Here is a 26043-nt window from a genome sequence, read left to right on the forward strand (position 1 = left end):
CTTGGGGCCGGACCCCGCCTGGGCGGCCGCGGTCGGTCTCGGGAGAGCGCACCGACCCGGCTCTGGGCTCCCGGCTGCCCCGCCGCGTGCCCTTCCCACGCCCCGCCCCCCTCCCGTGCCTCAGTTTCCCCATCGGTCAAGGCCGGGTCCCGGTGGCTCCACAGGTGACCCACCTGCTTCCGGAACTCGATCGGAGGCGGGGGTGGGGGTGGGGTGTGGGGGGGTGGCCCGGAGCGCCCCCCTCCCCCGCGGGCTGTCGAGCCCGCGCCCACCCCGCGCCCCCGGGGAGCCCCACGGGAGGCGGGGGCGCGGGGAGGGCCGCGGGCCGGCTCCGGGGGGCGCCCGCGGGAGGGCGCGGCGGCGCGGGGGGCGGAGACGCGGCGCGGCTTCCGCTCCCGCGCCTCCTCCCTCCTCCCCCGCCGTCCTGGTCCGCGGCGCCCGAGGGGGGGAGGCGGCAGGCGCCGGGAGCCGCGCGAGGAGCCGCCGCCGCCGCCGCCGCCGCCGCCGCCGCGCCATGGAGCCCGAGTGAGCGCGCGCGGGCCCGCCCGGCCCCGGACAACATGGAGGCGGCGCCGCCGCGGCTGCTGCTGCTCGCGCTCTGCTGCAGCCTGGCCCCCGCCGCGGGTAGGTGGGCGCGGGCCGCGGGGACAATGGCCCGGCGGCCAAGTGCGCGGCGCGCCGAGGCGACTTTGCAAGTTGGGGGCGAGTTGGGGCGCGCGCCGCGGGTGCCCGGCGCCCGGGGGTGGGGGGGGAGCCGCGCGCGGGCCCTTTGTCTCGCCCGCCCGGGCCCCTCCCGGGAAGGCCGGGCCCCGTCCCGCCGGGGCGATCCCCGCCCCCCCACCCCCACCCCGGGGCCGGCGAGCGGGGCGCGCGGGCGGCGCCGACCCCGCCAGGTGCGGCGCGGGCGGGTCCTCACCTGCCCGCGGCCCCGGGGCGCGCTCGGCGGTGCGGCCGCGTGTAGCCGGCCGGGCGAGGCCGCCCTGGGACCGTGCGGACCCCGGGCCGCGGGGCCGGCGCACGGCGGGGACCGTCGGCCGGGAGGCAGGCCTCGCCGCCCTGCGTCGCGGACTCCTCGGCGAGCCCGTTTCCGATGGCCGCGCGGCTGGCCCGCCGGCCCCGAGAACTGATCGAAGTTGCACAGAAAGTTCTCAGACCCGGCGCCGGGCGGCCTGGCCTGTCGCGCCGCCCCGTTTCGTCGGCGAGGCTGTCGGTTTCCGAGCGGACCGACACCTGCCGGGTGCCCGGCGGACCCGTGGGGCCGTTGCCCGCCCCCCTCCCTCCTCCCCGCGGTGGCACCCGCGGCCGGTGTCCACGCCGGGGGTGGCCTCGTGGGGCCGCCGCGCGGGGTGACGTGGTCGCGGAGCGCGGCGCGGTCGGGAAGCGCGCGGGTGCCTCACTTGTGCACACCCTGGGGGGCAGATCGAGGGCCCGGGGACCTTTCTCTGCAACTTTCGGTGTGTCCCGAGGGGTGGAGTTGAGGTCAGGAGGGCTCAGGAAACTTAAGCGTTGTGAAACGCTACACATGTTCTTTTAATTTGGAGATTGCCATGTGGTTTTGGAGCAAATCTCTCGCTACCTAAATCATTCTCTTCGGACGTGAGTGTTTTGTTTTTCTGGAGTGTGGCTGGCCGCCTTGGACGGGGCCACGGAGTCCTGGGCTCCCCGGGCTGCTGTGTTGCTGCCGGTAGCAGTTTTTTGGGGGGTGGGGTGGGAGCGGGTGGCTCAGGTCCCTTTGTCTGGGCCTCTTTAAGGCAAACAGCTGTCTCCCTGAATATTTCCAGTGTGGACATTGCAGGGAGGTGTCCCGGCCAGGCTCTGTGGTCACATTTCCCAGGGCTGCAGCCCCTTCCCTGAGGTTTGGGGGGGCGTAGAGGGGACAGTTTCCTCACGTCCGTTTGCCTCCCAGCCGAAGCCTAGAGAATGCCGGCGGTTTCACCCCAAATGTATCTCCCTCCGGAGCGGGTTTACATTTCTCAGCCATGTCTGATACCAGCAAAACAAGGTGACGACAGAGCAATGACAGTATCTGGGCAGCTCAGACCAACGCTGCTGCTTTTCTTTCCGGAAATGCCTGGATCACGGAGGCAAAAGGTTTTTTTCTTTCTTTTTTTTTTTTTTTTTTGGTTGGGGGGGAGATGTTTGTTTTAAAGGTGGGGTTTCTCAGCCAGCCATAGTGCTTTTCACTTCGGTGCAGTTTGGGATTTCCTGTCCCTTTTGGGGTGACGTTGCTGGAGTCGGATGCCTGCCGTTTTGTGGTTCAAGCCCCCAAGGGGAAGGAATCACGTCTGTGGAGTTCAGTCGTGTATGAGGCAAAGATAGAGTTGATCATTTTTACATTAGGAAGCATGTCAGCATGAGGGTTTTAGATCCCCGGCTAATGTGGCAATCCGATCCCAAAATGGAAGGAGGAGGAAGCACCCTTTCTGCACCACTGTCTTGACTGTCCCCGATTTCTGCGTTGGTCCGGAGTCGAGCCAGTACGCTGGTACCTAATTATTTTTCCTGATTGCTTCCTGTTGCAATTTGAAGCTGTGAGCCCACGGAAATGCCTTTGTTTTAGCGGGCCCGGTGCTGGGAATGGCTTTCCCCGGCTCAGCTCCGCAGGCCCAGACCGCTCCCCTCTGGCCCCACAGCACTTGCTGTAGGGACCACCTGTCCAGGACCCCCTCTCCACCTCCCCCCACCGCCCAACCGCCTGTGGGTGGTTCCTGTAGATGCCTACTGCCCGGCCCACTGGAAGGGCCCAGCAGGTGGGGGCTGAGTTAACGAAAATGCTGGGCGGAGGCCGGAGGCCACCGAGAGAGGAGCCCCCGCCCTCCCCCACTGCCGCTGCTCTTCAAAAGCAGGGCCCACGTGCTTTTTAACTCTCCCCTTCGAACCCAAGAATGTACCCAGTCCACCGGTATGATCCCACATTTGCTGTGGAGATCCTGTCGCATTTGGAACCCATTTAATTTCAGCTGCGCTGTTTCACCGCTCAGGCATTTAGCAGAATTTGCACGCTGCTGGGGGTGGGGGTGCAGTCAGGTGAGGACTCAGCGAGGCTTCCTGCCCCGAAGCGAAGCGTGGGGGCTTTGGGGTCAGACCAGCCTGCGTTTACGTGCTCGGGAGCTGTTTGGCTTTGGACGGCTTCCTTGGCTTCTCTGTGTCCAGGGTCTTCGTCTGGTTCTCCCCACCCCCCACCCCAGGCGGTCGGGACCGTCCCCGGCCTCGGTGTGAGACCGGTGGCAGCTGAACTGCATTGCCTCTTGTGTGATCGAGTCCTTGATCTTTCTGGCCGGGACGTCCAAAAGCCGTATTTCCACAGTCTGGGTTTTTCTTCTGCAAGCGACCTTGGGTATCTAGTCCGCTGTCCTGACTCGCTTATTGGCGCAACACTGGCTTATTGTCTCTTGAGGTGATTGACACGGTGGACGGAGCCTGAGTACTCAGGGTCTGTCGTCAGCCTTGGTGGTTGCCATGTGGGGGAACTTGCGCCGCTGAGCCCACCTTCGTGTCCCTCAGTTTTCTCTCCTGTAAAATGGGATAATAATACTTCTGACCGCTAATTCAGTGAGTTAACGCCTGCCTGGCACCTGGTCAGCTCTTAGGACTCTTTGGCCCCCGGTGCCGAGTGAAGCGCGGGGCTAGAATGGCAGATGAGTGTGCCTTTACCGTCAGAATGTTCTGCCTACGGGGGCAGACAGGCACGCAGAAGCTGGTTGTGCAGCTATGGGAGAGGTGGGCCCAGGGGGGTTTTTCCTCACTGTCTCTGAGTCCCGTCCTCGAGGACCAGGTGGTGTCCTCCCCCGAAAGAGGCCAGATCACGACGCAGAGATTGGACGTGATCCAGAAGGCAGTGGGAGCTTCTGGAAGAATTTAGTCCGGGGGGATAGGAAATGCAGGCTGGAGCCAGATCTGTCCTAGGTGAAGGGTGATGAGTTGATTTTTTTTTTTTTTAATTGCGGTGAAAATCCTGTAATATCAAATTAGCCTTTTTAAAGCATACAGTCCACTGCCCATAAATACACGACTACACTGGGCAACCACCGCGGCAGTCTGGTTACAAACGTGTCCACCTCCCCAAAATAAAACCCCACACCCGTTAAACGGTAAGTTCCCATCCCCCACCTGCCCCCAGCCTGCTGTCTGTCCCAATGGAGTTGCGTGTTCTAGATGTTTCATATACATTGTGTCATACGACACGGAGGCCTCTTGCGTCTGGCTGCTTCTGTGACCGCGTGTCACGTTTTCTGGGTGCTTCCACCCATAGATGGATCGATCTTGGTTGGGGACCTCTCGGCAGGCGCGGGCCGCGGTGTCCCGAGTGGGGTGTGGAACAGGGCAAGCGGTTTCAAGGCCGGGAGGGAACAGATTTGTCCTGAGGTCCACAGCTCGGTTCAGAGACGTGAGAGCTGGTGGCCGAGGCCGGGGCCAAGCCAAGGGCCGGTGGCGGCCTCCGGGAGGGGCGATGCCGAGAGGTGGGCTTAGCGCCATGTTCGGTATTGCCAAAGCCCTGAGAGACGCTGGACATTTGTGGCCTGTGCGGCTTCTCGGACAGTCACTTGACACGCTCTCGGATCGCGGAGGCGCTGGTGGCGGTGAGGGGCCGCGTCGGGGGCTTGCTGGCACATTTGCTTAGAAAGCAGTGGTGTGAGACAGGCGCCCTGGGGGCTGTCCCGGGGACAACGTGGGTCCCAGTGTGACCTGTTGAGAGAGCGGCGGGGTCCCTCCTGCTACTGTGCCAGGCTGGTCTCTGCTTTCTCTTCAGCCCTGGGAGTGGTTGGCTAGCTCTTGGCCATGGCCTCCGTTTCCTCACCCACAAAGGTGAGCTGTGGCATCTGGCTTGTGGGGTTCAGTGAGCCAGTGTCCGTGGGGAGCGGCCAGGAGGCTCTTCTCCCAAGACAGGCCTCACTGGGAAGGACATAAAAAAGTCCCGCCCTAGGTTCCCAGGTTTCCTTTCAAAGTGCTGGAGGGCATGGTCAGAGTCAAGGTGAGACCGCCTTTTGCGGGCGGGCGGGGGGGGGGGGGGGGGGGGGGGGGGGGGGGTTGGGAGGGCGGCCAGGAGCGGTGAGACCTGTTGGGGGTCTGGGTGTGGCACGGGCTTGTCCCCGAGGGGTGCCTGATAGCCCTGAAGCTGGCTGCTGACCCTTCCCTGGCAAGTAAGGGTGTCGCGCTCCCCCGAGCCATGCGGGCCCTTGTGCATATATGTCCTGCTCATCCCTGAGCAGCCCTGTCATCTGTTAACTGGGGACGGTTAACCCTCCACGACCCCCTCCCCGCCGCCCGCCGGCCAGGGGAGCGCTCACCTCACATTCTTGGGGTGGCGGCAGCCGTGTGGCCCCGGAACCTCAGGTCCGGATGGAGTCCGTGCCCAGAGTCACATGTCCACTGTCCCGTGTCCTTCTTGCTCGAGGTCTCTCTTCCCCTGGGAGGTTTTCATGGTGAGGTCACGTCTGAGCCCTTTGGCAGGGGTGGGGGGATACTGTACTTTCTGGGTATTTTCTTACCCGCTTCTTGGTTGGTATTTAGTGTATGTTTCTTGAGTGCTTTCAGTTTGCCTTGATGTCGTTTTCTAGCGTTTAAGGGGAAGCAAAGGTTCGCTCAGGGGGGGAGTGGTTTTCAGCCTCTTGGGGGTCTCAGGGGCGCCTGGTTAAGGCTCCTCTCCCTGGCGGGAGCCTGTGAGAACGGCACACGCACACCGGGCCCTTCCCTGTGGGGCCCTGGGTGCACTTCCGTTCCATGAACCTCAGTTTCCTTTTTTTGTAAAAGGAAACCAGCTGGCCCTAAACTCTGGAGGCATTTTCCCGCATGAAGTTTTCCAGTTTTCTCCCTTCGGGGGTCTTTGGGGAGCGGGGGTGGTCTCCTGCAGGGAGGGCCTTGTGTGCCACACTCTGGGCCTGCTGCTCCCTGCTCCTGTTCCACTGGGCTGTGTGGCTTCCCTGAGGGTCCTCGGGGTCCCCCTCCCCCTCCTGGGATCCTGCACTGTCAGGTCTAGAGTATGGTCTCCCCAGCTCTGCCCTCCCGGCCCGTTTTCCCCCCACTTTTATTTTTATTTATTTTTAATTTTTATTATTTTAACATTTATTTACTTTTGAGAGACAGAGAGAGACGGAGCATGAGCGGGGGAGAGTCAGAGAGGGAGAAGGAGACACAGAATCCGAAGCAGGCTCCAGGCTCTGAGCAAGCTGTCAGCACAGAGCCCAATGGGGGCTCGAACCCACAAACTGTGAGATCATGACCTGAGCCGAAGTTGGCCGCTCAACCGACGGAGCCACCCAGGCGCCCCTCCCCACTTTTAAATGTATGATTCTGGGGCGCCTGGGTGGCTCGGTCGGTTGAGCTTCCGACTTCGGCTCAGGTCATGATCTCACGGCTTGTGAGTTCGAGCCCCGCGTCGGGCTCTGTGCTGACAGCTTGGAGCCTGGAGCCCGCTTGGGATTCTGCGTCTCCCTCTCTCTCTGCCTCTCCCTTGCTCACACTCTCTCTCTCTCTCAAAAAAACACAAACATTAAATGTATGATTCAGTGGCATTAATTGCATTCACAAGGGTGTGCAACCATCACCACTATCTATTTCCAGAATTTTCTGTTACCTGAAACAGAAACCGTGCCCGTGAAGGGGGTCACACCCCGTCGTCCGCTGTCTACGGCCCCTGGTAACCTCTCTTCCGCTTTCCCGTGGCTGTGGGCCGGCCGGTGGTCCCTTCCTCGTCTTTGTGGAGTCATCCCGTGGTTGTCCTTTTGCGTCTGGCTTATTTCACTCAGTGTGGTGTTTTCGGGGTCATCCAAGTTGCAGCGGGTGACAGAACGCCATTCCCCTGTATGGCTGAGGAATGTTTCCCTGTTCGGAGAGGGCACGTTGGCTTTGCTCGTCTGTTCCCCTGCTGGCTGGGGACACCGGGCTGTCGACGCCTCTCTTGTGAACGATGCTGCTGAGGACGCGGCTGTGCACGCCTCCGTCTGGGTCCCTGTCTCCACTTTGGGGCGAACGGCCGGACGTGGGGTTGCTGGACCACGTGTCAGTCCGGGCTTGAGTTTTTTTGAGGCTCCATCAGACTGTCTCCTTCAGCGTGCCGCCTTTTACAAGCCTAGCAGCGGGCGATTTCTCCGCATCCCCGTCACCTCTTGTTTGGTTTTGTTTTCTGTTCTGCTTCCGGTCATCCTGGTCCCGCGTTGTGGTTTTGATCGGCGTCTTCCCGATGGCCGATCGAGCGTCTCCATACGTATTTGTTAGCCGTTTTCTTTCACAAATACGTACAAGTATTTGCTTATGTTTTATTGGTGCAAAAAAGATGATGTTATTAAAGCAAGGGGATAGGGCCCATGGACAGGGAGAGCTGCCGATGTCTACAGATATTTAAATGCGACACACACACGAATACGTAGGAACGGCTGAACTGTGTACCGCGGTTCCTGTTGCTTGTTTATTGCCTATGACCAGACCTTTAACACATGTTGTAGCAAGTGGATTATGTGATTTTGAACACAGACTCCTATTTTACACATAAGCCCAATCACCGTCTGCCTGTGGCTGTAGCCTTTTTTACTTGCTAACATATCTTCAGCATTTCCTGTATCTTTACTTTCAGATCTTTTAAAGAAATTTTTTTAACATTTATTTATTTTTGAGAGACAGACAGAGCACGAGTGGGGGAGGAGCAGAGAGAGAGAGAGGGAGACACAGAATCCGAAGCAGGCTCCGGGCTCCGAGCCGTCAGCACAGAGCCTGACGCGGGGCTTGAACTCGCGAACCGTGAGATCGTGACCTGAGCCGAAGTTGGACCCTTAACTGACTGAGCCCCATTTACTTTCAGATCTTTTTAAAAGCTACGTAGTATTTCATAGTGTGGATATAAAGTAAATAAATGAACTTAATAAAATTTCTCTGTTGGGTTGTTCATCCTTCTCACTGATTTGCAAGAGCTATTTATTTGGCAGGGAGAGTAACTCTATGTTATATTTGTTCCAGAGTCTTCTTCTGATCTGTAGCCTTTCACCCATATTTCTGGTGGTTTGTTATTGTAAAGGCATTAAGAAGTTTCACGTAATCAAAACTCTGGGTCTATTCCCTTAAGCTTTCTGGGCTTTGTGCTTTGTTTCTCTACCCCCAGATTATAAACACCTCTTCCTTAATTTTTTTTCCAGGACTGTTATTGATTGGTGTTTTGGTGTTATTGTTTGGTGTTATGTTTGGTATTCAGACATTGGCTTATCCAATTTTGGGGAGGTATAACGTGTGAGGTAGGGATCTGGACGGTCCCTGGTGTGCCCCTACACCCCTATAAATGGATAGGGAGTTGTCCCAACACCTTGACAGAAAGGCCCATCATATCCTCATTCATTTAAAATGTCACTCACACTTTCATGTGCAGTGTCCACAGATGGCATGGCTCCTGATTCTGGGACCTTGTGTCCTGCTCCGTTGACCCGTTGGTGTCTTTCTGTACCAGTGTGCTCTTTTTTTTTAATTAACTTTATTTATTTACTTGGGGGTGGGGGAGGAGCAGAGAGAGAGAGAGAGAGAGGGAGAGAGAAAGAATCCCAAGCAGGCTGCACACCGTCAGCACGGAGCCCGACATGGGTCTCGACACGGGGCTCGAACCCACGAACGGTGAGATCACGACCTGAACCAAAGTCGGCCGTTTAACCGACTGAGCCACCCAGGCGCCCCTCCGGGGTGCTGTTTTAACCTCTGTACGTAGCATCGTAGTGTATTTCGGGAATGATGATGCAATTCCCCCCTTCATCGTTGTCTTCGGAAAATTGTGTTGACTGTTCCTGTACATTTATTCTTTAGTGATACGCTTCAGAGTCAGCCTATCAGGTTCCATCCTTTGAGCCCTTGATCCGGCGACGGTAAACGGTGACGTCGGACGGGTGTCCCAGGGCTGGGCTCGAGCAGTGGTCTTCGACAAGCAAGCTGGTCCTTGGCTGTGGAAGTAAATTCACAAGGAGCCAGCCTTCAGGTTTTTGCTTCCTGTTTGCACGTGGGGTGCTTCCGAGGTGACATTTGTGCTGGACGGCCTGCGACGCTCCTGCTTCTGGGCTCCCTCACGCCAGCAGCCTGCTCGGGAGACAAGCTCTAATGCAACTAATTCCAGTGTTAGCCCGGAGGCGAATCTAATTACCGCGTAAATTACTGCTCCCCTCCCCTGGTTCCCTCCAGAACAAAATGTGAGTAACTTTAATTTCTTACCTGGGCTGCACCCCTTTATTAGCCCAGATGGGGAGGCGGTACCTGCCTAGCCAAACTCTTAGGAAATTGCTCAATAGGGTATTAAAAGCCGCCCGAGCGCGTGGCCCCGGCCAGAACATGTCAGCCGGGTGCCTGGGTGCCTTCCAGACTGTCCACGGGCAGCCGGGTGCCACCTTGGAGTCTGCCCTGCCAGGTGCGGGCCTTCTCCGTGACCCAAGCGACGTCCCGCTGCAAAGCGGCTTCCAGCAAGATGTGCTCTCGCGTTGCCCTTGCGGGGGCAGGCCGTTTCTCTGGACTTTCCCCCGAGCAGACTCTGTGCGGAAAGGGGACTGGAGCGGGCGCTGTCTCGGACCCCCAGGAGTCCTCCTCACCGAGGCTGGAGCGTGCGGTTCCCTCTGACGCCCCTTCTTCCTCTGCGATGCAGGCCCCGGTCTCCGGGTGCCCCTTTCCTCTCCACCCGCCCCTCCCCGGCCTCACCTGCAGGCCCCCCACAGGGGCGGGAGACTACACCAGCTTCTAGCAGGTGTCCGGGAGCCTCCCCCTGCCCGTTTACCGTTCACTCCGGCCAGATGACGTCTTCCACGAAAACACCACCAGTTTCCCAACATCTGAAGTTGGAACGTTCTGGCCTGCTATTCCATGCTGCCCCCAGGCTGGCTTTAGCCCCCTCCTGTGCTCCCCCGGGGGAGTTGAGTGCTTCTCCAGACGGATCTGTCTCCTCGGAGTCCGGAACCTTCCGTGGCCAGCCAGCCCGAGGGGGCTTGGGGACACAGGCTGTCTTCACGTTTGTCCCTCCACCTGCTGTCTGGTGTGGCGTGGATGCTTACATGCTCAGGAGCTGTCTCGGGGTCCCCAAGGCCTCGTCTGTCCAGGGAGCAAATCTTACCCGTCCTTACTTCCTCTGGCCCCAGATCTGCAGCCTGGTAGGCTCCCACCGCATCACGGCATCCAGCGCTGCTGTGTTTCCCAGGGTATAGAACACCTGTCCTCCGTAACAGAAGGCTCCTGAGGCCAAGCGTGGGACCCACTCCCCCAATAGAAACCCGTATCCCTGAGGTACGGACTCTGCGAAGGCCTGTGCTTCTCGAACATACTTAACCGTAGAGTCCTGTGTCCATGAAATACCTACCCTCCCCAGGGGCGGTTTGTGCGGGCTCTCGCGGTCCCACCTGTGTCTGCGCAGAGTTCTTTCCCGAGGCCAAAGCAGAATCGGCTCACAAGAGCTGAGATGCTGGATCCCTAGGCCTGCCAGGGAGCAGGCCCAGCCCAGGGGACTTAAATGTGCCCTCCTGGCCCAAGAGGTGTGCGGGGCCGGTCAGCTGTGGCCGCAGCACTGCCTGTCCCTGCAGAGCAGGTGACCACCTGGCATGTGTCTGTGAACAGAGCAGCCCCAAAGCATGTCTCCCTTTCCCCGGCCCCCCCCCCCCCCCCCCCGACCTGCCGGGCTGGGTACGGAGCGCCATGTCCCTAGGGAGGTCTCTGCCCATGTGGCCCCCACTGAGGCTTTACTCGTTCTCATTTAATCCCTACCTTCTTTCTGGGGGCTTCTGTGCCGCCAGCCCTGGAGTGCGCGGGCAGGAAGGCTCAAGACCAAAGAACAGAACAGAGCAAATTTCGTCCATTTGGCTTCCATTTCTAGTTTTTAAACCATTTTCGCTTTGTTTGGAAAGATTGTGTCCTTTGAGGAAAGCACCTTTGTGGAATAATAACCTTTTCTGCTTAACTGAGTGCGGCCATGCAGGTGGCCCGGCACGGCTGGCTGGAGCTCTGGAAAGTCTGCCAGAAGCAGAGGCTCGGGGTTCCCTTTGCCCCTCCCAGGGACGTCTTCACTCAGCTCTTCCGCACCGAGAGCACCTCTCAGAAAGACCTGCTCAGAACAGGTCTCCAGCCGGGCTCCTGCATCCCCGTGTGGCCCAGTTCTTGAGACCTCTCTGCACAGCAAGGCCTGCCTGGGGCCCCACCCACCGGAATGGAATGTGGCCAGAGGTGGGAACCCCACCACGCAGGCTGAGCTGAGAGATCCTGTTAGGGTACTGCCTGGCCGGGGACTGGTGAGAGAGGGTTTCCACGGTCTCCCGGCATGAAATCACCGATCTTCTGGATGGCTGGCGTCTGGGACCTGGAGAAGTTCAGGGTTTTCCTGAACCTCACTAGCTTGTGTCAGCAGAACAGGACGAAGAGGCAGGCGGGAGTGCAGAGTTAGGAACGCGTTCAGATCCTCCCTGTCAGAAGTGTCAGGGGACACATTTGCTTAATTGTCCCCCTTCCTCTCTTTGTGGGTGTGGGAAAGACAGCTGGGCCTCGTTTCTTCCTGTCCGCCTCTGTCTAGTACCAAAGGCCAGCTGGGTCACCGGTGAGTACCCAGGCAGGTCACCCCACTGTCACACTTGTGGCATGGTGTGTGTGTGTGTGTGTGTTTCCATCCAGCACCGCACCCCCCGCCCAGGCTCCCAGCAGAGTCTGTCTTGCGCCCCCCTCCCCGGGCTGAGGGCCTGCTGCGCCCAGCCTCCTTCCCTGCTGGTCCCCCAGGTTTGCTGTGAACAGCTGAGGGGGTTGCCAGAGGAATCCCAGCAGGGAGCCCCCCGGGGCCCTGGGGGCCCGGAAGCCCCCGCCAGCAGCCCCCGGCAGCAGCCGAGGCCGGCCGCCTCCACCTGTTCTAGCCCCGCCCACATTCCTGGCTCTGCTCTCAGCTCTTGGGGCCTTGGGCAAGTGAGTTAACTCCTCTGGGCCTCAGTTTCCTCACCTGTCAGGGGGTAATCGTCGCCCGAGGACGTAGCGTGGCTGCAAAGTGCTTAGCACGGGGCTGGCTCCTGGTGAGTGCTCAATAATTATTATCTATTAGGGCTGTTATTACAATCATAATTGTTATTCTCCGGGGAGAGGGCCCTTGGGGGATTCTGGAGTCAGGTTCAATTCCAGCTAAGCGGTGGCTTGGCTGAAACCATCTTAGCTCAGGCTCATTAGAAGGTGGAAACTGTTTTGGTATAATGGCCATATTGAGCCCGATCACTCTGAATTTGCCGCCTCGCCTAGGTAAAGCCTGGCAGGCCTGGGCTCCGGAAGCCGTGGGGCTGGGGAACAGGTGCACAGGGCTGTGTGGGGCGGGATGCTTCCTGGACCTTTGCTCTGTCAGAGGTGTGGCCAGGGGGCATTTTTGCTCTGTGCCTTCATCAGGAGCCCCCCCCCCCCATTGATTTCTAGGTGTGGCCAGCACACCCCCTGCCTCTCCCTCCCCAGAGGAAGTTATTACGGACCCCTATTTCTTCTCTCCCTGTGCCTGTCTTCCGACAGCCTGCTCACTGGCCCGCCTGGCAGGCTCTGAGGACCGGGGCTGGGGCGACCTCTCCAGTACGGTGGGCACCTGGCCGGCCAGTACTCATCTCCTGTCCTCTGTATCTGTCGGTCTTCCCGCCCCATCAGCTTCTCACCGAAGGCAGAGGAGGGAGTCCGGGCACCAAGCCTTCCCCCTCAGGTGAGGTGCCTGTTCCATCTGCCTTCCCCACCCTGGGCTGCGGACGGTCAGTGCCTTTGCCCTGGCCTGCTGACGGGGCCCTGTGCCCAGTAGGCGCTCTGTGATTGGTGAGAGAGGCTGCCCTCCAGCCCGTGTGTCAGGCCGGGTCTCTCACTGCCACCTTCCTCTCTGGCAGAGGGGAGCAGACCCCGCAGCCCTGAGCTTCTGGCCCTCCCTCCGCACCTGCCCTCTGGCCAAGAGCCGAGGTGGGACCTGCCCATCCCTTCCTGGGCCTGAGCTGGCTTTCCTGACTTCCTGTTGCCTCGAGCCCGAGAGTAATTTAAGCCTTTAGCAGGTGCTTCTGTGTGCCTGGCCCAGAACTAGGCCCCTGGAACAGGATGAACGCAGGCAGGCAGTGGCTCTGTCCTCATGGCTGGCCCAGGCCAGACCCGGGGCGGGGTTAGAACTGCCCCTCAGTCAGTAGTGACTGTGCTGGAGGTGAGGTGTGCAGGGGGGCCCCTCTCCACCCCGTGCCTGTTACCCGGGCCTGGCTCCTGTGCTATACGGACTCTGGCTTCCTCAGTATTGGTCACTCCCTCTCCGTCCGGCACGGTGGCCTCTCTCCCTGCCACGTTTGCCTTCTTCTGTCTGGCGGGTCCTTCTCCTACTACTTTGGCCTTCACACCAGCCCTGGAGGCAGGGAGGCTAGCCGTGCCTCCCTGGTCACAAAAAGGCTCAGAGCATTGACCTACGTGCGGGGAGAGGGGAGAGCCGGTGAGGGGCAGGCACCCCTCCCTCCACCCCTGCGCTCACTGCTCAGTGTGTGACAGAGACGTTAGGCCCCGTTGTGAGGGAGACATTTAGCTCCACGCGTAGAGTCCCCGAGGCACCCATGAAGGCACTGGGTGGTCCCTATGAGGGATTTGAGTGTGGATTTGCATTCTTGGGTTGCTGTGTGGGGTGTGTGTGTGTGTGTGTGTTTTAAAAGTACGCTTCACGTCCATCGTGGAGCCCAGCATCGGGCTTGAACTCACAACCCTGAGATCAAGACCTGAGCTGAGATCAAGAATCCAACGCTCAACAGACGAAGCCACCCAGCTGCCTCTGCTGTGTGGTTTTAATGCTTGGTGCGCCCACACCCCCTTCCTACAGATGGGAGCGTTGAGTCTGAGGACAATCGGAACCCTGTGTGGGGTTGCCCCGGGATGACCGGTGGGGGCCTGGGGTGGGAGCCCCAGCGGTGAGCAGGAGGGGCTGCTGACCCACCAGCCTGACCTGCCCCCCACCCAAAGCCGCACTCCTCTGGGACCTACTGGCTCTCGCTGTGCGAAGCCCCAGGCTGCTGGTGCACCTCTCTGTTCCGTTCCTTCTCCTCCCTGAGGACAGAGGGGTTGTCCTGGAACAGACAACCCGGATGTGTGGTCAGGTGGTAGAGGGGCAGAGGCTGAGGGGCTGGGCTTCCTCGTTGGCACGCGGTAGGGTCACCGCAGGGCCTCGGGGGCTCGTCTGACCCTTCTGTGGGGAGACCTGGGGGTCATTCAGTGGCCCCATTATGCAGAATGAATGAGTTTCGAGTACTTGTCGCTGATTAGTGGAGGGTGACCTCGGGCAGGTTACCCAGTCCCCCTGTGCTTCTGTCCCCTCGTCCGCTTACCTAGGGCCCCTCCGAACCCTAATTTTGGGCTTCTCCACATGGTTACGATCCTCTAGACCCAACGCGTAGCTGGTTCCCAGGATGATCAGAGCTGGTCTCTGGTGCCGAACTTCATAGGGAGCCCCCAAACCTGCATAAAATATTCAAGACGGAGAGGTTCTGGCTCTTCAAGGCACGTCAGTGCCCGGAGAGGCTTCCGAGAGGCTTCAGCAGGGACCAGGAGGCCAGAGGCTAAACCACGTGGAGGATGGTTCTTGTCCACTCCGCTCTGCCTGGAACAGAGGTGTTGAGAGCCTCGGGTCTTTGGGCTGGCTCCCGGCAGCCACCTCGAGGCCTCGGCACCCAGCGGGCTGCTTTTGTTGCAGGAACAGTAGGTCACTTGAAAGCGGAGCCTCCCGGTTTTGCCCCATAAAAAGGAGATTTTGTAGCGTGATGGTAGATTTTGGCACGTCTTTATTATTACCATTTTTTGCAACACGTAAAGAAAATAAAAGCCGGCACAAAGGTATGTTTGTCTCTGAAGTGCGTTTCCTTTCCCAGATGTTCTTTTCTGCCAGTTCCAAAATGCATCCTGAGCTCAGTTCGCGTTTCCTCTCTGCGGCGCACAACAATTCGATCTCTGTGACCACATGGGGAAGACGCCGGCTTCCTCGCCGGTGGGCGTGGGGGGGAGGGCTGCGACGGTCCCACCCTCTCCCGCCTCAGCGGAAACGACCAGTCCGAGCCAGCCCGGTTAGAGACCCCGCTGACCGTTGCGGGTTTCGGCGGTCTTGCTTGCCCCGGGTGGCAACTGGCAGGCTGGGGGCTTAGCGGTGCCCCGGTGTGCACCTGTGTTCCTGAGTCTCGAGTTTGCCGTGTCACCGCGCGTGGAACTCTTGTGTCTGCGTGGCCTCGGCGCGCCTGGGACGTGGTATTGTCTACGTGACTGGGGGCCGACCCGGACCCTTCTTTCTTTCTTGCATCAGGTACTGGTCCCTGCCCAAAGGACAGGTGTCAGGGACACGGTGCCGATGCAGGGCGGGCTGGAGAGCCGGGTGGAAGCGGGTGGGCGTCACCAGACTCCGGCAGGGCCTCAGGGCTTCCTCAACTGATTGGCCTGTTCCTCTGACTTGAGACGGGTGATACGTGTGCGGGTGATACGTGTGCGTATGAACCGCACACACAGACACACAGACGCGCACATGCTGTACTTGGGTTGATTTCTGAGGGCTGTCAAGAACCCCATGAAAGCTTGCAATTAGGACAGTTTAGAAAATGGTCTCCATTAAGAATGTTTACCGTGGGGGGCTCCTGGGGGGCTCAGTCAGTTAAGCGTCCGACTTTGGGTCAGGTCGCGATCTCGCGGTCCGTGAGTTCGAGCCCTGCGTCGGGCTCTGGGCTGATGGCTCGGAGCCTGGAGCCTGTTTCGGATTCTGTGTCTCCTTCTCTCTCTGCCCCTCCCCCGTTCATGCTCTGTCTCTCTCTGTCTCAAAAATAAATAAGTGTTAAGAAAAAAAGAAAAGAATAACAGAAATAATTTAAAAAAAAAGAATGTTTACTGTGGGGGGCTCCGGGGGGCGCAGTCAGTTAAGCGTCTGACTTTGGCTCAGGTCATGATCTCACCGTTTGCGAGTTCGAGCCCCACATCGGGCTCTGCGCTGACAGCTCGGAGCCTGGAGCCCATTTCGGATTCTGTGTCTCCCTCTCTCTCTCTGCCTCTCCCCCACTCACTCTCTGTCTCTCTCTCTCTCTCTCAAAAAATAAATAAACATTAAAAAAATTAAAAACATGTTTTCTATGGGGTGTGCATTTTTTCCTTTTTTTTTTTTTTTTTTTTTTTATATTTTACTCATTTTTGATAGAGACAGAGCACAAGTTGGTTGGGGGGGGGGGGGGCAGGGAGCAGAGAGAGAAGGAGACACAGAATCCGAAGCAGGTTCCAGGCTCTGAGCTGTCAGCACAGAGCTCGACCTGGGCTTGACCTCACAAATTGCAAGATCATGACCTGAGGCAAAGTCAGACGCTCAACCGACTGAGCCACCCAGGCGCCCCTGGGGTGTGCATTTTTCTCTGGGGTATGCATTTAACGCAATCTTTAGTTTTTGGTTAATGCATCCTGCCTCAGAGCACCCATGGGACAAATACCTAGACTTAATAAGTAAAAATAGCTCATAGTTACTACCCATTCACGGTGTAGCAGGTGGGGTCTAAGGGCTGTTCGATTGACTCATTTAATTCTTGATTGACTTATTTAATTCTTGCAGCCGCTTTGGGGACTGGGTGCCCATTATGCAGATGAGGAAACTAAGGCTAGGAGAGCCTGCAAAACTTGCTTGGGGTCATGCGGGGACTAAAATTGGCAGCCCCAGGCCCCACTGCCTACCCCTTAATTGCCATTTGAATTATAAAACTGTTTTCTTTCATCTGTCAAGGAGAAAGGCTGCAGAGCCCCGGTGCATTTAAATAGGCGACTTCATTATAAGGGCGTGTGGGGAGGACACTGAGGCCAGACGCTCTCCTGGGTGGCCTCACCTTCTGAGTGGCCACCTGGTGCCTGTTTCCATGGGGCCTCAGGGCTTTGGATGGAAGCCACTGCCTCCCCATCCGCTGGAATGGGCCCCCGAGTCAGTCTCTGCCATGGCCTTGGGCCACTTCCGGGAGCGGGGAGCTGTTGAACCGAAATGGTATGTAATCAGAATGCTATATTTTGTCGAAAATAAGAATGTTAGTAACGGGCTGGTTTCTGGCAAGTCAAACTGGGACTTTGAAATACATATTTTCCCCTGCTCTGCCCCAAACCTTCTAATTAGTGCAAACGCACATTGGCAGACATAAATCAAATGTCATATTTCCTACAAACTTGTCCTAGGTATCAGTGAGTTGGTAACATTCCACGGTGGCTAAATTCAGGCATGCAGAGTGAGTGTGTGCGTGCGTGGGAGCCTGTGCACATGCGTGTGAGCGAGAGCACGAGAGAGCTGGAGGGGGAGACCGAGGTGGTGAGCCCTGACCGCCCGCTTCCTTCCGGCCCCCTCACCTGTCAGCACCTGCACGGTCACTGCAGGGAAATCTATATATTTGCCCAATTAAAGCGTAGTTGGTAGAGGAGATGTGGCTTCATTTCCCTCACAGGGAAATCTCTGCGGGGTTCATAACCACACCCTGACCTCCACCACTGCTGGGCTCCATTTGTGGACTCAGTTTTGGAAAAGGCGATTTGTCTCAGGTAACTGGCCCTGGTGTGGGCTGGGTCCTCCCCTCCCTGGCCTTGGAACCAGTTCTGGGGTTTCGGTGCACTTCTGGGGCCAGGGTCAAGGACGTGGCCTTGGGTCAGGTGGGTCATTTGTGGTTCTGGGCGGTGTTGGCAGGGCTCGGATGCTCTGTTTCCCGTGTGGACCAATGTCCTGGAGCTTCTTGGATCATTTGTACGTGGGGTGGTTTGTCGCGGACGATTTCCCAGTAACCAGGTGGAGAAAGCCTCTTTGTCAGGACAGACGTCCTTGCTGGCCAGAAGACCATGTGGCCCCACAGAGCCCCCAGCCTTGGTGGACATCAGGCTTCTCGTCCACGAAAGGGGGAGGAGGTGGCTGGGGGTGGCAAGTGAGTGTGCCGAGCTGGAGATGGCCAGCACTTGGGGACCTGTGGTGTCTGCCCATTCTCTGAGAATGTGTCTTGTTCAGTTTTACCTTTGTGTTTTCTGTTTCGCTTCACCTTCAGGCCGGTATTTTTTCAAAATGTGTCCCCTGGGCCAAAACTAAAAGGTGCTCTTTCATCAGATACATTCGGGAAATCCTGGGTATAGAGCATGACGTAGGTTTCTTCACTGCGGGACTTCTCAGAGCCTTTAAAATGGCAATTCCGTGCTAGACTGTGTCCCCTTCTCCCTAGGCTGGCTTTACAGGTTGGGGGGAAAAAAGGTCGACTACTGGTGTGTGAGCTGGGCTGTGCCCAAAGGGACACGGGACATCACCAGCACTCTTCTTCCCTGTCACCCTTGCTTTGGGGTGACTTCTTCACAGTTGTCCCCTCTGGGCATCCTTCCCGTTTGCTGGCAGTGTGGAGTGGCCCAGCTTTGTGCCTGAATCCAAGGTCAACGTAAGCTCTTAGCCACTCATGTCAAGAGACGTGGGGTGTCTACTTTTATGTTCTGTGAGGCTGCTTGTTGGTTGCTTTTGGGGTTTATCCCCCGAGATAGATCTGGGTGACATGTGGCATGGTGCAGGGGGTGGAGGCAGAAGCCAGCTTAGGGTTGGGGCTCTACCTCTTGGCTCTGCCCATTGCTGTGTGGGCTTCAGCTGCTGGAGGGATAACCCCCCCCCCCCCCAAATAAAGCTTGCTCCTCTGTCAGGGCCAGGGGTGGGGGTGTTATGAGATTGAACTGGGTTAAGGTAGAGGCTGAGTGGGCCCACAGCAGATGCCAGTCCCTTCTCTGCCCATCCCTCTGGGGTCTGCTGTCCCGTGTGGGAGTTGGGCCGGGGGCCGGGCTCCGGGGAGCCGGCTTCAGTCGAGAAGGGGTTTCTGGGGCTTGCGAGGTGGGAGGCTTGATGACCCTCTGACAGTCATCCCTGGAGATGTCCTGGGCTGGGGTGACCCCCTGCGGGGTGGGACTTAGGGCCGCACAGTCACCCCTGGAAGGGTTCCGGTCACACGGGCCAGGGTTGGGACCCTCAGAGAGGCCCTTGGGGGCGGTGGGCTACCCCAGGTGATACTCAGGGGTCCCTCTGGCAGGCACTCGGTGGGTCTGTGCCAGGTCCTGGGCCTTTGCTTGTGCCCCTGGACTTTCCCGAGGGGCTGAGCCCAGGCTGGTCCTCCGCTCTGGCTGGAGCATCCGCCTGCCTGCCCCCGGGCACGGCCCCCCTCGTGCAGGGGCTAGTGGGGACCCCCAGCCCATCTCCCTGTTTAATGGAAACCCTTTAATGAGCCTGTGTCCTCTAGGCTTTGTTTGCTCTGAAGTGCCTGAAACTTCAGTTTCTTTGTATCTCTTGCAGCTGATTTCTTCTTTCCTGCTCCGCCCCCCCAACCTGCCCCTGTGGTTTCCTGTTCATCTGCTTCCCTGACCTTTGAAATGTGGTCCCTGCTCGGGAAACTTGCCTGGACCTCAGGGTTAATTACCGTGTGTGTGTGTGTGTGTGTGTGTGTGTGTGTGTGTGTGTGTGTGTGTGTGTGTGTTAGGGAGATTAGTGTGACAGCTCAGGGACGGCAGAAATGGGGCGAGCTGGATGCGGGAGCAGGTGGGAGACGCCAGGAGCCCAGCAGGTGAGAGGCAAGCCTGGAGGGCAGGGCACTGACCCACGTGGCTGGGCTGGGACAGGGAAGGCGGGGTGAGAGGCCGTGGCCTTGGTTCTGCGGCCCGTGATGTGCGTCGACCTTGGGAGAGCAGCTTGGGGAATGTCCACAGCTCACCGCCTTAGCCCAGGTCGAGAGTAGGTGTTCCACTGTTCCGGAAGATTCCTCGAGCTGCTTTCTAGCCTTCCCCCGCCTGCCCCGCCCCAGGAGGCACCGCTCAAGTTTTGTCGGTTCTGAATTCCCCACCCTTGTGGTTGTAATAAAAGCAGCCTTGGTTTGGGGATAGATAAACAGGCCTTTGTGATGGGTTATGTATAGTCTTATGCCAACCTTGCTGTATCTGCTCTGGATTTGAAGCGAACTGTCATATTTATTCATTATTTTTGTGCACATGTCAACACACCCCATCGATGGATGGGTCATTAGCTGGATAGCACTGGAATGGGAGGGTGGAAGGAGGGCCCTCTGCCAGAAGCCCTGCCTGCCAGGGGCAGCCTCGAAGGCTCACGTCCCCTTGGGCAGCTGGCCCATCCCTGCCCCGAGCTGGGCAGTGTCGCAGAGGACCCGGCTCTCACCCGGGCTCGGTGAGGGACCCGGAGGGGCTTGCGGGTAGGAGCGGCTGCAGGCACGGTGGTGGAGAGGGTGGGCTCTCCTCGTCTCCTCTGGTGGGAGTGGGGGCATGGAGGGGAGCCTGGGGGGGTGGGGCGTGACAGGTCAGGTGAGGAGGGAGCCTGGGGAGCAGAGCCGTCCCGGAGCGCCCGGAGATGTCACAGAGGGTTCCACCCCGGCTCAGCCCATTCAGGCCGGCAAGTTTGAGTTTGCAGAGCTTTTCCATAAAAGGCAGAACATCTGTTCAGCCAAAGGAAACCGAGCATTTTATTATTGCTGTAAATGTCAAGACTCCCCTGGAGAACGTTGAGGCCGCTGCGGAATGTGTCGCAGAGCGGAGCCCATCGTCACTGGGTAGAGGCTGGAGACGGAAGGTAAAACTGTGGCTGGGATTGTGGTCGCCGAGCCGCGAAGGGCGGGAGGGTGCGTCCCTGGGGCCGGGGGCCCGAGGCGCGGGGTGGGGAGGCCCCCGGCTTCGAGGGGCTGCCCGCGTTAAAGGGAGTTGGGGCATTTACTGTGACGTCAATCAAGAAGTCGCCCTGAGAAACCAGCGGTCGGATTTTGCCGAGGTCGGTGCTCGTGGTAGGGCCACAGCCATTTTCACGTCCCTGCCTTCTGTGCTTGGCCGTCAGGTGCGTGATTCTTGCACGTGGAGGTGAGGGACTGAGCGTCTCTGAGCGCAGAGCTGGGGAGCCGAGCTCACTTGCAGTTTGGCGGCCGCACAGATTTCTCCTCGATCCCTGTCATTTTAGCCAGATCTGCGCTTTTTCGTGCATTTCCTCTTACAGGGGAAATAGAACTTTCCTGCCTGGGGGGTGGGGAGAGGCTTCCACATTGCCCTGAACACTCCTCCCCACCCCCCACCCAGCCTCAGTGCCTTTGAAGTTTCACGCTTTGTCATAACATTCAAGGGGATTCTGTAGTTCCTCTGTTAGCATCATGCTAGTTTTATTTTTTTTTAATGAAGAAAAAAATTTTTAATGTTTATTTTTGAGAGAGACGGTGTGAGCGGGGGAGGGGCAGAGAGAGAGAGGGGGAGACGCAGAATCCGAAGCAGGCTCCGGGCTCCGAGCTGTCGGCACAGAGCCCGACGCGGGGCTCGAACTCACGGACGCGAGATCATGCCCTGAGCTGAAGTCAGACACTCAACCGACTGAGCCACCCAGGCGCCCCCCCCACAAGGAAGAGTTTAGATAGGAATTGAGAATAACAAGAATAAAAATAAAAACATAAAAAATAACAAGAATTGGGGCGCCTGGGTGGCGCAGTCGGTTAAGCGTCCGACTTCAGCCAGGTCACGATCTCGCGGTCCGTGAGTTCGAGCCCCGCGTCAGGCTCTGGGCTGATGGCTCGGAGCCTGGAGCCTGTTTCCGATTCTGTGTCTCCCTCTCTCTGCCCCTCCCCCGTTCATGCTCTGTCTCTCTCGGTCTCAAAAATAATAAATAAACGTTAAAAGAAAATTTTAACAGTGTAATACTGTTTAATCTTAAGACTGGGGCAGTTTTGCTGGAAGAGCTGTCAGCCCCAGGGCATTGGGTGACATTGCAGGGGGCACCCGCACCCTCACGGATTGGTACCGCGTGTCGGACACGCGGAAGGAGATTCAGAAATGGCTCTAGGCACACGTGTGTATGAACGCGTGTGCGCGTTCGTGCAGACGATTCTCCGTGTTGGCGGCAGTCGTGGTCTGCAGGGTCCCCGCGCACGCTGGGTTCGCGAATACGGAACCGTCGTTCGTGGGGCGCAGGGTTGGGCTCCCGTGAACCCAACATCTTCCTCTGCCGATGAGCACGTGATGTTTCCCATGTGCTTTTGTTTAAAGACACCTTATTTGGTATGTGCGGCTGGTGCGTTAGCGCTGAACGCGCGGCCAGCAGCGGGTGAGTCGTGCCTGGAGGAAGCCCGTCGAACGCGTGTTTTGTCTCCCAGGCACAGCGCGGCCTTCTTGCACAGAGGTGCGCTAGACGGCACTCGAGCGCTAGGCCTGGGGGCCGTTTTTAACGGTGACATCCCCGACAAAATGCACAGAAGCGTGAACAGCGTGGCACTAAGTAGTAGATCGTGAAAAGGACGCTTGTGTGCAATGTGGGAGCGGAAACAAGAGGGTGGGGCGGGTGCTTGAGCCTGTGCACGTGCATGTGTGTCTGCGGGCGATCCCAGAGGCTCCCCCAGTGACCTGGCGGTTGTGAGTACAACTTAGCGAGTGGGCAAGCTCAGAGATGGGATGTGTGGGTAAAAAGGGTGGCCCCCGCCCGTGTTTTTCTACCTCTGTCTCTGTCTCGCTCTGGAGGCGGTGACTTCCAGGTGGCGGTGAGCACACCTGATGCCCAGGTCTGGGCTTCTAAAAAAAAAAAATTTTTTTTTAATGTTTATTTATATTTGAGAGAGGGAGAGAGAGTAAGAGAGCATGAGCAGGGGAGGGGCAGAGAGAGGGAGAGTCAGAGGATCTGAAGCGGGCTCTGTGCTGACGCAGTGAGCCCAACATGGGGCTCGAACCCGCAAACCGTGAGATCGTGACCTGTGCCGAAGTCGGACGCTCAACCGACTGAGCCCCCCAGGAGCCCCTGGGTCTGGGCTTCTGTCCCACTGCCCCCGGAGAGGAACCAGGGCTCCTCAGAGGAGATGCCAGCTCCAGGGCTGGGGCAGGGGAAAGGGCACCTATGCCCGGAGGGTGTCATTGGGCCAGAAAGTAAAGAAATCCTCAGCGGGTAATGGGGACGTGCCAAGAGGGTGCAAGAGCCAGTGTGAAGGGACTCTCACTATCCCAGTCCAGGGAGGTATGGACATCAGAGTAAATGGGAATATTGGGTCTTAACCCATTTAATGGGATAGGAATAAATGAGTCTACACTGGATGAAATAAACAAATAGCATATCGTGGACATGCTTTGATGACTGCCCAACATCTAAAAACAAAATCCTGGGGGCGCCCGGGTGGCTCAGTCAGTCAAATATCTGACTTCAGCTCAGGTCATGATCTCACGGTTCATGAGTTCGAGCCCCGCGTCGGGCTCTGTGCTGACAGCTCAGAGCCTGGAGCCTGCTTTGGATTCTGTGTCTCCCTCTCTCTCTGTCTCTCCCCTGCTCATTCTCTCTCTTTTTCTGCCCCTCCCCTGCTTGTTCTCTCTCTGCCTCTCCCCTGCTCATTTTCTCTCTCTGCCCCTCCCCTGCTCATTCTCTCTCTCTCTCTCTCTGCCCCTCCCCTGCTCATTCTCTCTCTCTCTCTGCCCCTTCCCTACTCACTCGCTCTCTCTCAAAAACAAATAAACGTTAAAAAGTTTAAAAACAAAATCCTGGACGAAGGCTGTAATTGTAGTTCTAAGTCATTCTTTACAGTAGCTTATAATATTCTATGCCGCCCCACCATCCGGTTTCATTTTTACTATTGTAAGTAGCAGTGTTAAAATACACATCACGTAAAGTTGACCATCGTAACCATTACACAGCGTCCAGTCCAGCGGCGTGAAGCGCATTCGTGCTGTTGTGTGGCCGCTGTCATTTCCCGCGCTCCCGAAGCCGGGCTTTCGCCGCCACAAGCCGTAGTGCGAGAAGCGTCGTTTGGACCTCTCTGTGCCGCCAGCCAAGCCGTGACGGTTTCGCTTTCTCGTGCCGTGAGAACCTGAAGCTTCCATAAAAAGATCCCCGCAGAGACTGCGGAACTTGGGAAGCCGGTTGTAAAATGTGTGAGGGGATGGGGAGGGGAGAGTCAGGAGGGGTCTGCTCGGTGCTGCTGCAGGGCTGGACAGGCGGACAGGAGACTAGCAGAGGGAAGGTGGAGGTGGACCCGGGAGCACCGGACGAGTGGCACAGGTGGGAGAGGTGGTGGTGCGCCTGCCCGTGGGGACGGGTGTGCGAGAGGGTAGCATCGAAACCCTTTTGGACGAACTGCCAGAAGGCACCCGGGGCCATTAGGTGTTGGGTAAGTGGCTTGTAAGCCGTCGCGAGTAAAATTAACTTAGTGCACAGGGGCATCTCGGTGTCGAGCCTAGACGTGCTCAGCATTCCCTAATCGTCCTTCAAGGCTCCGGTCTCCCTTCCTCCAGGAAGCCTGCCAGGTCCAGCTGACGGCTCGGTCTCCTTCAGGCTCCAGGCACCCCCTGACCGTGGCCCTCACCTGCCGTTTCTTCCCGCGTGGGTTAACTGTGCGTGCGCAGCGTGTGTCCTGCCCCGTCGGTTTCTGGGCTCCTCGAATGTGGGCCCGCGTAGTCTTCCTTCCCCGTGGGGCTGGCGTGGGACAAAGGGTTGCTCCCGGCTGACGGATCCACAGCTCTGTGTCCAGGCCTTGCCTGCTCGGCGATGAGCAGCGTAACGCTTGGTGAGTATCACTAGGGCGTGTACTAAAAGCGTTGCTCGTTCGGTGGACGAGCGGCGGATTGGGTTACCTTGCGTTGCTTGTGTTTAGCGTCACCATGTGAACAGCATAAAATACAGGGTGTTGCAACGGAAGCCCGGACATCTGCTATGAATTCTGTGTGTAAATAGTGGATGTGCTTACACAGGGTAACGGGGGGATGGTTGGTGCTGGGGTTTCAGGCTCCTGCTGCGGTGGGGACTGGAAATTGATCACGGGCCCTGGTACCCAAGGCCGGAGGGAGAAGGAGCCGGCCTTCGTCCCACAGCGGCCGAGCGTGCCGGGAACGTCAGACCACCTGCTTCCAGGCCCCTGGCACCACAGAGGCGTAGAGAGAGCGCAGGACTCCGTGAGGGGTCCCCAGGGTCAGGCCAAGAAGGGGCCGTGGAGACCCAGGGTCACGGAAAGGGTACTCTGTGCCTGGTTAAGCCAGCTGGGAAACCAGGACCAAGGAAGAAAGTCATGGGGGATTCCGTCTGCTTGGGGCGCCGTAGTACCTTTTAATAAAGAGCAGATCTCATTTCCTGCCTCTAAAGTCTTGCCCCAAATCTCCCGGCGACAGGCCAGGCCCGTCCGAGTCCGTGAATGTTCTTCTGGAACAGACCTGGCTCGGCGCTGGCCCGCCCGGCTGCCGTCGTGCTGCTCCTGGCCCGAGCCTTCGTATGCATCGCCCTGGCCAAGCCTCGCGGCCTCACAGGTACAGTGATCACCCCCATCCCAGACCAGACGTCGCAGTCCGAGAGGGTCAGGCCTGAGCGGTGGGAGGGCCGACCGGCCCGTGGCCCTTCTGACGCGTGGTCCTGAGAAATGCGTTTGCACAGATAACTTTGTAGCAACCTAAGTGGAATTTGGGGTGGAAACATAAAACGTGATTTTACCCAGAGAGCCAACAGGGTTAGCTTTCCCTTGTCCAGTCTCCTGTCCCCCCCCACCAGCGTTCACGCATCGGCGGATCTCGTACAAACCGGGGCTTACAGGGAGGTGGCGTGTGGGTGTTTTCACTTAACGCGGCGTCTGACACGTTCTCTGATGTTACCGCAACCATTTTCCCGTGATGTGTGTGGATGTGACTGCGCTGACAGGATAGTCTGGTTACCTCTGACTCGGGAGGCATTTTGTTTATTTTTTATTGCAAGTAAGGCTGCAGCAAAGCAAATACCGTGACCAAGACCTTTTTCCTTCCTCTGGGTGTTCCTCGGGATGAATTCCTGTAAGGGTGATCCCCGGGGAGAGGGCTTAGATGTTTTTATGTCCTTAATACCCCTTACCACAGTGTTTTCTGGAAGGGTTGTCCCGGTATCCGCGGCCACCAGGTGACGGTCTGTTTTTCGTGGCGATGCCTGTGGGTTCTGGAGCTGGGAGGTGGCCAGGCCAGTGGCTCCTGCTCTCAGCCTGTCCGCCCTCCCCTCCTCTTCCCTCTTACGTTGCACTTTCTTCCTGTGATTCCTTCTTCTCACTGCCCGGAACCTCAGGCCACAAGTCAACGGATCGTCCCTGAGTTGAGTGACCTGGGGCAGGTCAAGTGCCTTTCCCAGAG

The 26043-nt window shown here is 58.2% G+C and overlaps 1 protein-coding gene across 1 annotated transcript in view; it reads left to right on the top strand.

The window, feature by feature from the left end:
• The first annotated feature begins 506 nt into the window (after nt 1-506).
• The window catches only part of LRP5 (LDL receptor related protein 5), a 102690-nt gene continuing 77153 nt past the window's right edge, over nt 507-26043 (top strand). The window contains 1 exon segment of the mRNA XM_042904775.1: nt 507-624. Coding sequence (XP_042760709.1) covers nt 561-624 — 64 coding nt within the window. The 5' untranslated portion in view covers nt 507-560.

This window comes from Panthera leo, chromosome D1, assembly GCF_018350215.1.
Source record: "Panthera leo isolate Ple1 chromosome D1, P.leo_Ple1_pat1.1, whole genome shotgun sequence".
In the NCBI taxonomy this organism is placed as follows: domain Eukaryota; kingdom Metazoa; phylum Chordata; class Mammalia; order Carnivora; family Felidae; genus Panthera; species Panthera leo.